This window comes from Mytilus galloprovincialis, chromosome 12 (genome assembly GCF_965363235.1).
Source record: "Mytilus galloprovincialis chromosome 12, xbMytGall1.hap1.1, whole genome shotgun sequence".
NCBI classification, from domain to species: domain Eukaryota; kingdom Metazoa; phylum Mollusca; class Bivalvia; order Mytilida; family Mytilidae; genus Mytilus; species Mytilus galloprovincialis.
This window is the reverse complement of record NC_134849.1, coordinates 49,719,585-49,731,736: the sequence shown is the minus strand read 5'-3', so window position 1 is coordinate 49,731,736 and position 12,152 is coordinate 49,719,585. Positions and strand designations below refer to the sequence as shown.

Here is a 12,152-nt window from a genome sequence, read left to right as displayed (position 1 = left end):
ATTGTGAATGAAAATGGGGAATATGTCAAAAAGACAACAACCAGACCAAAGAGCAGACAACAGCCGAAGGCCATCAATAGGTCTTCAAAGCAGCAAGAAAATCTCGTACCCGCAAGTGGTTCTCAGGTGACCTAAATAAAATTTTGTACTAGCTCAGTAAAAATGGAAGTCACACTAAACGTCAAAACATATTTTTAAATGAACTATTTGAAGAAAAAAATGCAAGACTAACTACACTCATTGGCAATCATACCACATCTTCTTTTTTTATATAACAAAGGCCATAGGCTCTTGACTTGGGACATGCGCAAAAATGCGACGGGGTTGAACAAGTTTTGTGAGAACTCAACCCTCCCATTATTCCTCTAGCCATTGTAGAATAAAGAAACACATAGCAATCCGCACAGTAAATTTCAGTTTAAACGAAGTCAGAGTCCGATGTCAAGATAGGTAACAAAAGAAACTAAGCATAATGACAATGATACATGAATGAACAAAGGACTACTAGCAGTTACTGACATACCAGCTCCGCAGACCTCAATTAAATTATGTCTCCATCTTACGAAAATCAAATACAATCCCACCCGTTTAGTAAATCCTGTTTATAATAAGAATACAGGATTTTTTTGTGAGCAGTTCTTGAAGTACAATTTAAACAATATTTTCTACCACTATGTTTGTAAGAAAGACTCCGTTGGAATATGCTGATCACTTTGAGTCAATCTGAGCTAAAGTAACCCATTCATTATGTATCGTGTAATGCTATTGCTTAAATATCACAACAGGACGATCCATATATGTTGTTGCCCCATCCTTTCTAATGGTTTACACTGAACTTGAAGAGACAATCGATGGCCATAAATGGAAGAAAGACCTTGTCCACAAGACAGTAAACATCTCAAAGGCAATAATACCACATCTTCTTGTTTTCATAAACACCCGATAAGTTGGACATTGTGTGAACTCGGGTGCTTTTGAAGGGGACAACATAATATATATTTTTTACCGTGAAACCGACATGCCTCTTATGTTTAAAGCCGTTAATGTGTTATAAACGGTGATAAGTCAGCATACACTGGCGGATTAATACATGTATCTTATCTAACCATAAGACAAATGTACCGACCATGCATCGGAACATTATTAAAAGCTATAGTCTAAAACAAAAACAATGTTTCTTGGTATATATATTATTATATAGACAAAGTATTCACATACATTGAAAAATGAAGTATCACAAAATAAAATAAATCAACAGCTAGATCACAAACCTCTTTTTGAAGCTGTATATTAAGTCAACTGTGGGGCTGACGTATGGTAAGCAGTTCTTCTTCCGTCGTGTTGTCCGTAATAGAAATAAAAATAAAGTGATAAATCCTTCTTTGGTGATGTATTAATGAAGGAAGTTTGGTGTAATTGTTGCCGGAGGAAGGGAAAATAACAAATAATCTTAACATAGAAATAAGAAGATGTGGTATGAGTGCCATTGAGACCGCTCTCCATCCAAATCCGCCACAACTTGTTAAAAATTAAATAAACCATTATAGGTCAAAGTTTGCCCATTTAACTACTTCGTCGAGCAGTGAGCCAGGATACCAGGCTGACGTCAAAGTACGGCCTTCAACATAACGGTGCACTGGCTCACACCGAACAACAAACTATAAAGGGTTTCCAAAAATGACTACTGTAAAACCATTCAAACAGGAAAAATGTATGTTTTTTTCATGTTTTGCTTAGTTGATGGATCATTATAAGTACGAGGAGATTTTATTTATTGACAGTAAGACAACTAGACTAGTATATTTTTGGGGGCCCTACAACAAAAATGTAATCAATTTGCATGAACAACTAAGTCATTGTATGAGCATTCAGCAATGATCAAAACACATACTATCAAATAAGTAATTGACAAAACTTCAAACAATTCAATAGAAAAAATCTACACCCTGATTGTACTATAATGATAAACTAAAAACAATTAGGAAGCAACCATTTAAAGTCATATGAAACGAGTGACTTGTGAAAAATCATGTTTATGCAGTTCTTGAACCAATGCATGTATAATTATACCCTAAACTTAGTCTTCTGTGTACCATTTTATCATTTTTTACGCAAAAGTATCGTATAATCGTCACATTTTGTTTTCTCTCTGTCTGTTATATATATGAAGTGAAAATATGGCTGCTCATTAATTGTCGTGTTTTGAAGCCGTAGTTTACCGATTGTCACCTTATAGTAAACAATCAACAAAAAAGCATGAATATTGAGCACGTGTATAACATGTACAATGATCAGATAATAGTTTATTTCAATGACAGATTCATACGTATTGCGATCACCGGATTTTTACGAGAGAGTCACGCTAAGGTCACTTTGATTACGGAAAATAGCTTCCTGGAAGCAAGCAACTTAAAAAAAAGTAAACTTTTTCTAAATGTGGACAAATTAAAGAATTTTCTTCAGAAAAAAAGGATATGTCCATAAATTTAAAAATGACAACTATATATATATCTATTTTGTTAAAAAAAAACAAATGTATATTTTTTTTTAAGTTGAGGTTTCATATGACTTTAAATTCAAGGGGGATATGGTTTATCGATGCTATCAATCAAATTATATTTTTTTTTCAAATTTACTACTAAGGTATGGGGAAAATCTGGATTCAGAAATAAAAAAATGTTGTCATCTGCTTGACCACAGGCACATGAAATGTGGAGGGGTCAATGAGAGATTTGTGAGCGCTCAAATCCCCCTAACCTGGGACAGTGGGGAAACAAACTGTGCATAAAAAATCAATTGAAAACGGTCTAAATTGTCTGGTCGGTAGTATCATGGTAGTATAATGTATAAAGCACGAACAGATAACAAAAAGATGATATATATATATATATATATATATATATGTATATGTCGTTTTGCAAACATAAATAGTCATGACAATTCAGAAAAACAATTGAGCGGCTATTTTTCAGCGTATTATACGCAAAAGACGTTTAGATGGATGAAACTAAATTAATTTTAATGATAATTAAATAAACGATCAGCTTTTTGTAAACGCTATTAGTTGTTTGCACCTGTATTTATTTAAATAGCTGGTACCCAAATCAGATTGTTTAAACGAAACAGTAAAAACGAGAACCAGTCCGTCCAGGTAAAAACAATTTGAACTCAGGTGAATCACAACAAAAATGGCGTCTGGGAGAACGAATTCCAATGCTGGAGTTGGAAGACCCAGAGGATGGATGTTCTGGACTGCGTATGTTTTAGGAATTGCAGCTTTCTTGTTTGTTTTCATTGCCTTCGCATCGCCATATTGGTACAAATCTTGGAGTCGAGTTCACAGTCCCTTGGCAAATGTCGGGTTGTGGCATATATGTTTATCAGGATGGGTGAAACCTTACGATCCTTCCATGAGATCCTACGTTGGATGTTGGTGGATACATTCTACATTCTTTGAAGATGTTTATGATTTGATAATGCCACGTAAGTTTGACAGATAGACAAAATTACCTGTAATTAAGGTCAAAATTAAACAGGTATACAATGTTAAAGGGAGGTAATCGAAGTATCCAAACCAGGAAATGATTATTTCTTCTGTGAATTTTGAACAATATCATGAAAAGAAAATGTTACCAGCATTTTATGTGAACATTTTTGATTAGACTTTCAATCAGTCTAATATAAAACACCAAAAGAGGTAGTTTAGTTTGAATGGATCTAAAGTGAACTGATCTGACTTTAAATGTGAACACAGAGATCAGTTTAAACTACATGAACTAGTACGATTGAAACGAAAATAATTTATATCATGTTTAGCATGTTTAGTGGCAAAACTACATGTATAATAACATACATGTAACATCACTGTATATATATTGATGGTTCGATTTTTAATCCATATTTCTCTGTTACATGAGTTAACCATGTTAACAAAGGGGAAAAAGTTTTCTTCGCCATTGCATAAATTTTCAAAATCTGTGTCCTTTCTGCTGTTGAATTTTCTGGATGCAATTGTCCAATACAGAATTTATCAGGTCAATAAAATTTACATCGGGTTAAGCAATTTATATGAATTTGATTGACCCGATAATTTTCCTTATTAGGACAATTGTGCACCAAAAAAAAATGTAGGTGTAATACGGTATCACCATTGATAATCCCCTAATCAGCTAATCATGTCTTTGTTAAATTTGCATCTTTCAAAAAATTCTGCAGAAGTAATATCTTAGTTTTAGTAAAGAAATTAAGACATGTAATTGGCATGACTGCATGAGGAAAGTTTTATTCTTAGTACTGCATATAAGCATGATAAGAAAATAACCATCACTGGACAGGCTGGAAGTTAACCAATCAAATTTTCACCCCCTTCCCCCCCCCCCCCCCCCCCCTCGATAACAAGATTTAGTAACCATGTAACCTCAAGTCCTTAAGTTTCCAACAAAATTCTACAGAAACATCAAATAAAAATAATGAGGCTTTGAAACACCCAAATTATGTGTTTTATAATGACCCAGAATTGTTTTACTGTGCAATGAAATCAAATGTACAGTAGAAATTATTTCCTACAACTCTCAAATTCAAGAGTACATGATGACAGTATATTTTTTTTCCAACCCTTTTTCGTATGCACAATGATGCAACCAGAGGTGGCGTACTATGATTTGGTGGTATTACACCTGTAAAAACAAATGTAACTAATAGTGTTGCATTCTAACATGATAAAAAAATCATAATGAATTTCCCTGTATGGCCACTGAAATAAAAATTAGATCTTTCTCAGGACATGTAGACTGATGATGATGTAGTACACCCTTCAACAGTGGACACTGAGCAAAACCCATATGCTGCATAGACAGTTTAAAAAGCCCTTACATCAGTAACATGACAAAATTTGAAAAAATAAGAGTTAAATTCAAATATTTATTGCCATGTAAACTTTAAACATTAAGTTTGTGACATACAAAATAATAAACAATATAACTATATTTCACACATATATATATACACAATCATTCATTTACAGTAAATATTCCAGTGTCCCCTGTCCTCAGTTCTAATGACCTTTTGATGTAGGACCCCAATTTATTTACTTGTGATGGTGTTGATGGATTGAGTATAAAAATCAACTTTTCTTCATCAGATAAATCTTTAACAGAAAAATTAAAATCCAAATTGTTAAAAAAGTTATTTCTTAGTTCCATATTTAATTTACAATCTAATATAAAATGTTTTTCGTTTTCTAATGTTTTACATTTAAGGCATAATCTCTGCTCTCTAGGAATATTAGTATGTCTGCCTTTTTCTATATTTAAATTATGGTCACTAATTCTTAGTTTTGTTATTAATTTTCTATATGTAAAGTTTGATGTTCTTAAATAGTCTTCAAAACGTAAATTTTGTTTAAGATTCTTATATAAATAAAGTTTACTTTTTTCATCAATGTTTGCATCTTATCCTGTATCAAATTAAAGACCAGTTAATAATTTTTAAACCAAAGGCCCCAATTATGCTACATGTGTGTAAATACAATAAACGAAAAAAAGGAAGATGAACATGACGAAAGAGAGAAACTTGCAGCATTCATTAAATACAAAAATGTAACAGGCACTCTTGGGACAGGTACATTTAGAATGTGACAGGAATAAAATGGAGAATGGAAATGGGGAATGTGTCAAAGGGACAACAACCCGACCAAAGAGCAGACAACAGCTGAAGGCCACCAATGGGGGTTCAATGCCGCAAAAAACTTCTGCACATGTTTGTGAGCATTCAACCCTCTCTTACCTAGGGGCTAGAACAGCACAACATAAGTATGATAATAAACAAACTAAAAATCAATTTGATATTGCTTACATGTGGTTTGCTGGAAACACAAACAAAACTAAGAAAAATACAAAAGACACAACATTAAATAACCAAATGAATCTAAAATTTGCTAAGATAAATTTAGACATTCACATAAAATTTGAATGTTTAATATACATGTATTGTTTCAATGTACATTATATTTTCTATAAAAAATTAAATAGAATTATTATCATGAAAATATGTTTTACTCTTTAAAAAAAATTTGCAACCCTTTGAATTCTATTTGTTCAGCGTGGTTCCGAGCAGTACAAGCCTTGGTAATATTTACATTACTGTGTAACTTAGGAGCATTAGCCATACTTACAGCTTACATATGTGATATGTATGGATCACATTTCTATGACAACAGAAGACCAAAGTTATTTTTCCTCAGTAGCATTCTCTTGTTTGCTGCAGGTAAGTTTATTATTTACTAAATTAAAAAAAAATTATAGTGTGCAAATGTAAAAATGAAACTGAAGGGTTTTGTTATAATTTTTTTTTTTATTATCATTAAAGCACAAAGTACACCCATAAGTGGGCCAAAGGCATGACAATTACATGTAATAACAACAATATAATGAAGACATTAAAATTTACATAAAAAATAAAAATAAACCAAAACATTAAACACAGCAAATGACCTCAAGTGCCCCCTGTCCTCAGTTCCATAGACTGTTTAATAAAGGCGCGTTAATATTTCACTTGCTGACTAGTGGTTGGATTTAGTATATATTTCATTTTATTAGAAGAAAAATCTTTGTATTGAGTTTTTAAATCATTAAAAAAAGACATGTCTTAAATCATTTATTTTACATATTTGAAAGAAATGGGATTCATCATCCAGAACTTTGCACTTATTACAAAGTCTTTGAGGGTGTGGAATATTTTTATATCTTCCAGATTCAATATTATACAATTACTGTCTTTTGATGAGGTTAATATGCGGTTTTATTGACTTTTGAAAAAATGATATTCACTGAGGCCGACGGCCGAAGTGAATATCAGTTTTTCAAAAGTCAATTAAACCCCATATTTACCGAAACAAAAGACAGTAATTGTTTTATTCCATATTCCGAGAAAAGAAAATGTATTTAATGACAAACATATACCAAAAACAAATTTTACACGAAACATTTTACCATAACGTTGCATGTAAAAGGGCGTGACGTTTAGCGCGGTGAATAACACTTTCTCAAGTGAATATGCTTTTTTATTCAAAATCCAATTCATAAAGAGAAACCTACTAAAATAATTCCAATATAGAATAAACAGTATTATTGTATAGCAATATAATATTTCCTACAGAAAGTAACCAAAAGTTAGCGTGCAATAAATTCTAATATTGCACTAGTGCAATAAATCTTCAAAATTCATCACGTCATCAACGATCAAATCTTAGTTTAAACCAGTTTTTGTCGAGCCTGCAACTTTTGTTTCAGAAAGCTCGACATAGGGATAGTGATCCGGCGGCGGCTACGGCGGCGGCGGTGTTAGCTAACTTCTTAAAAGCTTTATATTTTAGAAGGTGGAAGACCTGGATGCTTCATACTTTGTATATAGATGCCTCATGTTACGAAGTTTCCGTCAGTCACATGTCCAATGTCCTTGACCTCATTTTCATGGTTCAGTGACCACTTGAAAAAAAAGTTCAGATTTTTTGTAATGTTGAATTCTCTCTTATTATAAGTAATAGGATAACTATATTTGATATGTGCGTACCTTGAAAGGTCCTCATGTCTGTCAGACAGTTTTCACTTGACCTCGACCTCATTTCATGGATCAGTGAACAAGGTTAAGTTTTGGTGGTCAAGTCCATATCTCAGATACTACAAGCAATAGGGCTAGTATATTCGGTGTATGGAAGGACTGTAAGGTGTACATGTCCAACTGGCAGGTGTCATCTGACCTTGACCTCATTTTCATGGTTCAGTGGTTATAGTTAAATTTTTGTGTTTTGGTCTGTTTTTCTCATACTATATGCAATAGGTCTACTATATTTGTTGTATGGAATGATTGTAAGGTGTACCTATCTAGCGGGCAGATGTCATGTGAACTTGACCTCATTTTCATGGTTCAGTGGTCAAAGTTAAGTTTTTGAGTTTTGGTCTTTTTATCTAATACTATATGCCATAGGTCATCTATATTTGGTGTATGGAAATATTTTATGATCTTTATGTCAGTCGCGCAGGTTTTATTTGACCGTGACCTCATTTTCACGGTTCATTGCACAGTGTTAAGTTTTTGTGTTTTGGTCTATTTTTCTTAAACTATAAGTAATAGGTCAACTATATATGTTGTATAGAAGCATTGTTAGCTGTACATGTCTGCCTGGCATGGTTCATCTGACCTTGACCTCATTTTCAAGGTTCATTGGTCTTTGTTTAGTTATCTTGGTTAATGTTTAGTTTATGTGACAGTTGTATTAAAGCTTAGCTTTATACTTAGGACTATCAACATAATATCAATGATTAGTATAGAAGGCGAGACATTTCAGCGTGTGCACTCTTGTTAATTGTAAATATTATATTGCTATACAATAAAAGGGTTATTGCATGAATATTGGGGAATATTGTCCCTCGTAGAACATGATATTGCACTCGCAAGCTCGTGCAATATAAAATTCTACTCGGGACAATATTCCCCAATATTCATGCAATAACCCTATAATAGTATGTACAATAAAAAAGATATTTATGTTGTAAAGAAATCTTGGCTTAATTACCGTATACATGTATTGTACTCTTCCATTCTAGTAGCTATATATGCATTATATATACATGTAGATAAGTTTACTTCATAAACAAATCAAAAGACACATGTATATATTTTTGAGATGCCACACATGGTTGATATTAGTGACTTGTCCAGATAATTATGACGTCTTACAAGGCTATTTTATTTTTTGCTGCCTTCATCCCAAAAAAACTAAAATAGCCTTGCAAGATGTCATAATTATTTGGACTAGGTTGATATGATTTACTGAGAGTTGTAAACTTAAATATGAATATGTAATCTGCATAAGTATATATTTTCATTTTTAATCTTATGGTATCTTTTTAACATAACAATATATATGATTTACATGTACAATGTGTACATGCATGTACAGATAACTTCAAAACTCAAAAAGAAATTATTGTAAACAGTAAAAGGGGAGATAACTCTTACTTTACTCCATTTTTTGTCAAGCCTGCAACTTTTGTTGCAGAAAGCTCGACATAGGGATAGTGATCCGGCGGCGGCGGCGGTGGCGGTGTTAGCTAACTTCTTAAAAGCTTTATATTTTAGAAGGTGGAAGACCTGGATGCTTCATACTTTGTATATAGATGCCTCATGCTACGAAGTTTCCGTCAGTCACATGTCCAATGTCCTTGACCTCATTTTCATGGTTCAGTGACCACTTGAAAAAAAAGTTCAGATTTTTTGTAATGTTGAATTCTCTCTTATTATAAGTAATAGGATAACTATATTTGATATGTGCGTACCTTGAAAGGTCTTCATGTCTGTCAGACAGTTTTCACTTGACCTCGACCTCATTTCATGGATCAGTGAACTAGGTTAAGTTTTGGTGGTCAAGTCCATATCTCAGATACTACAAGCAATAGGGCTAGTATATTCGGTGTATGGAAGGACTGTAAGGTGTACATGTCCAACTGGCAGGTGTCATCTGACCTTGACCTCATTTTCATGGTTCAGTGGTTATAGTTAAATTTTTGTGTTTTGGTCTGTTTTTCTCATACTATATGCAATAGGTCTACTATATTTGTTGTATGGAATTTTTGTAAGGTGTACCTATCTAGCGGGCAGATGTCATGTGAACTTGACCTCATTTTCATGGTTCAGTGGTCAAAGTTAAGTTTTTGAGTTTTGGTCTTTTTATCTAATACTATATGCCATAGGTCATCTATATTTGGTGTATGGAAATATTTTATGATCTTTATGTCAGTCCCGCAGGTTTTATTTGACCGTGACCTCATTTTCACGGTTCAGTGTTAAGTTTTTGTGTTTTGGTCTATTTTTCTTAAACTATAAGTAATAGGTCAACTATATATGTTGTATAGAAGCATTGTTAGCTGTACATGTCTGCCTGGCATGGTTCATCTGACCTTGACCTCATTTTCAAGGTTCATTGGTCTTTGTTTAGTTATCTTGGTTAATGTTTAGTTTATGTGACAGTTGTATTAAAGCTTAGCTTTATACTTAGGACTATCAACATAATATCAGTGATTAGTATAGAAGGCGAGACATTTCAGCGTGTGCACTCTTGTTTAAAATTCATTATATATGTATATGATGTTAAATATTTCTCTGACGTTTGGCAAACAAAGCATGATTTGTCACCAAATTTTTCTTTACTTTTCTAAAATAGTGCAATGAAATCTTCCTCTCATATTTTTCAAAACTTTAATTGATGTCTGTTATAAACAGAGGTTGTTTGTTTTTAAGTTTTTCTCCTTTAAAATTCTTACAAAAAAAGGTTAGTTTATATTGCGCAAACACAGTAGGATTAATAGTAGTAACATACATGACAATGTATTTAATTAGAGTATTCTAAGAGATGTAAATGTATATAAATGAAGTATGCCAAATGAAGATAAAAGTGGCTCACAAGAAAAGACTGAGAAGAAACCTAGGAGAACAAGGTGGATTTTTTAATTGCAAAAATACAAATATAAAAATAAAAAAATACACAGGATAAAATAGAAAAAAGTTTGAAAATGAAAGATCAGAAATATTTGTTTGTATGTTTTCAAATGCATATTAATGTTTTCTTGTAATCATGATAATAATTTTCTATGATTAAATGTATGGAATGCAAATACTTATAATTGAACCCTTAAGCTACTGTAAGTATTAAAAGGACTTTTTGAATTAATACAAGGTAATTTTCTTTCCAGGTGGTTTGGTGTTAATAGTCTCCCTTGTATTTGCTGAGAAATCTCGAGACGGATCATGGATGCCAAGACCTTGGTTGAATTATCTTTCATTTTCTTTTGGATGTAATGTCATGAGTGGTTTTGCATCTGCATTTGCAGGAATGATCATGTTTATAAAAGCCACAGATATAAGGAGAAAGCCAGACAAGAAAGAACCAGAAGGTATAGAGTTTGACGAAAAGGTGGCTCCAAGTCAGGCTAGTGGCTCAGCTTACCTGCCACCAATGAAATCAGTTTATCCTGCACCACAAAGGTTGCCACCAGCAAGTTATTATTCAGGACCGCCAAGATCACATGTGTCGTCGAGAGACAATGCTCCTAGTATTTCTAGCTCTGGATCAGTCTTCCCACCCCCACCTATGCCTGCACAACCAATGTCAGGGGCTAATGGATCTGACAAAAAGAGTGAATCTTTTGTATAATGATAATTTGGTATTGTTTCATGTACATATTTGTAAATGGATTTTTATACATATCAAAGGATAACTGTAAATATATTGTAAATATGATATAGCATTAAAAATAGCCATAGTAAACTCTTGTAATGATGAATCTTATTGCTAGTCCTATGACAAAAGGCTTTAGTTTTTACACATTCTTTAAGTCATGTTAACTTGATTTTAATCATAAGAGTATAAAACGTATGTGTTGATATTGAATTAACCTTCCATACAGAGTTATGGCTATACTTGAATAATATAATTAAGTGCCATTTTGCATTGTTTTGTATTCTATTGATTACAATGTTCTTTTTTTTTACACTTATTTAAAGATTGTTGATGGAATCAAAGTTATAAAGCTAAAAAATAGAACTAAAATATTCATCAGTATTTCTCAGATTCCCTACAGAGAGTTTACCATCACATGTTTAGTAATATAATTCTGCAAGAGGCATTATTCTGGCAAGCAAATATATTTTGGCAATAAGTATGATAGTTTTTATGATATATCAGTTCAGGTGTGATCAAATTTATAACGTGTACATTTATATAATAGTAATTACATAGTCATAAGTGGCATGATATTCACATTTATTATATCATTTAGTATCCAGATCCCATATTAGAATTTTTCAGAATCTGAACCATATAATATCATTGTTCACCTTTTATTTTATTTTTTGATCTGCATTGTAATGGGGAGTTTTTCATAGCAAACCATATTATTGTTATTTCTCTATGAGGAGAGGTGAGCTTGGCTTTATAATATTTCTAGTTTTCTCTAAAGGTTTATGTTTTATAAAATAAATGTAAAATTTAGCTAAGCTTTCAAAGTTAAGAATTTCAAGGACAAGTGGAGCAATATATTAATAATGCAAACCAGAATTTGTTTTTGTCTAGATTATTACAGCAATTTTCAGTTTTC

At 32.5% G+C, this 12,152-nt stretch overlaps 1 protein-coding gene across 1 annotated transcript; it reads left to right on the top strand.

Annotated features, from left to right (window-relative positions):
- Positions 1-3,157: 3,157 nt before the first annotated feature.
- On the top strand, positions 3,158-11,323 carry LOC143054092 (uncharacterized). Its single transcript, XM_076226988.1, has 3 exons — positions 3,158-3,483; positions 6,100-6,264; positions 10,749-11,323. Exons 1-3 carry the CDS (start codon positions 3,189-3,191, stop codon positions 11,207-11,209), a joined length of 921 nt encoding a protein of 306 aa, XP_076083103.1. The 5' UTR covers positions 3,158-3,188; the 3' UTR covers positions 11,210-11,323.
- The last annotated feature ends 829 nt before the right edge of the window (positions 11,324-12,152 follow it).

What these genes read in the sequence shown, in the direction of transcription:
- LOC143054092 (XM_076226988.1), top strand. Translation starts at nt 3,189, where the DNA reads ATGGCGTCTGGGAGAACGAATTCCAATGCTGGAGTTGGAAGACCCAGA. An exon ending in TTATGATTTGATAATGCCAC is followed by an intron (nt 3,484 to 6,099) that starts GTAAGTTTGACA and finishes CTATTTGTTCAG; the next exon opens with CGTGGTTCCGAGCAGTACAA. An exon ending in CATTCTCTTGTTTGCTGCAG is followed by an intron (nt 6,265 to 10,748) that starts GTAAGTTTATTA and finishes TTTTCTTTCCAG; the next exon opens with GTGGTTTGGTGTTAATAGTC.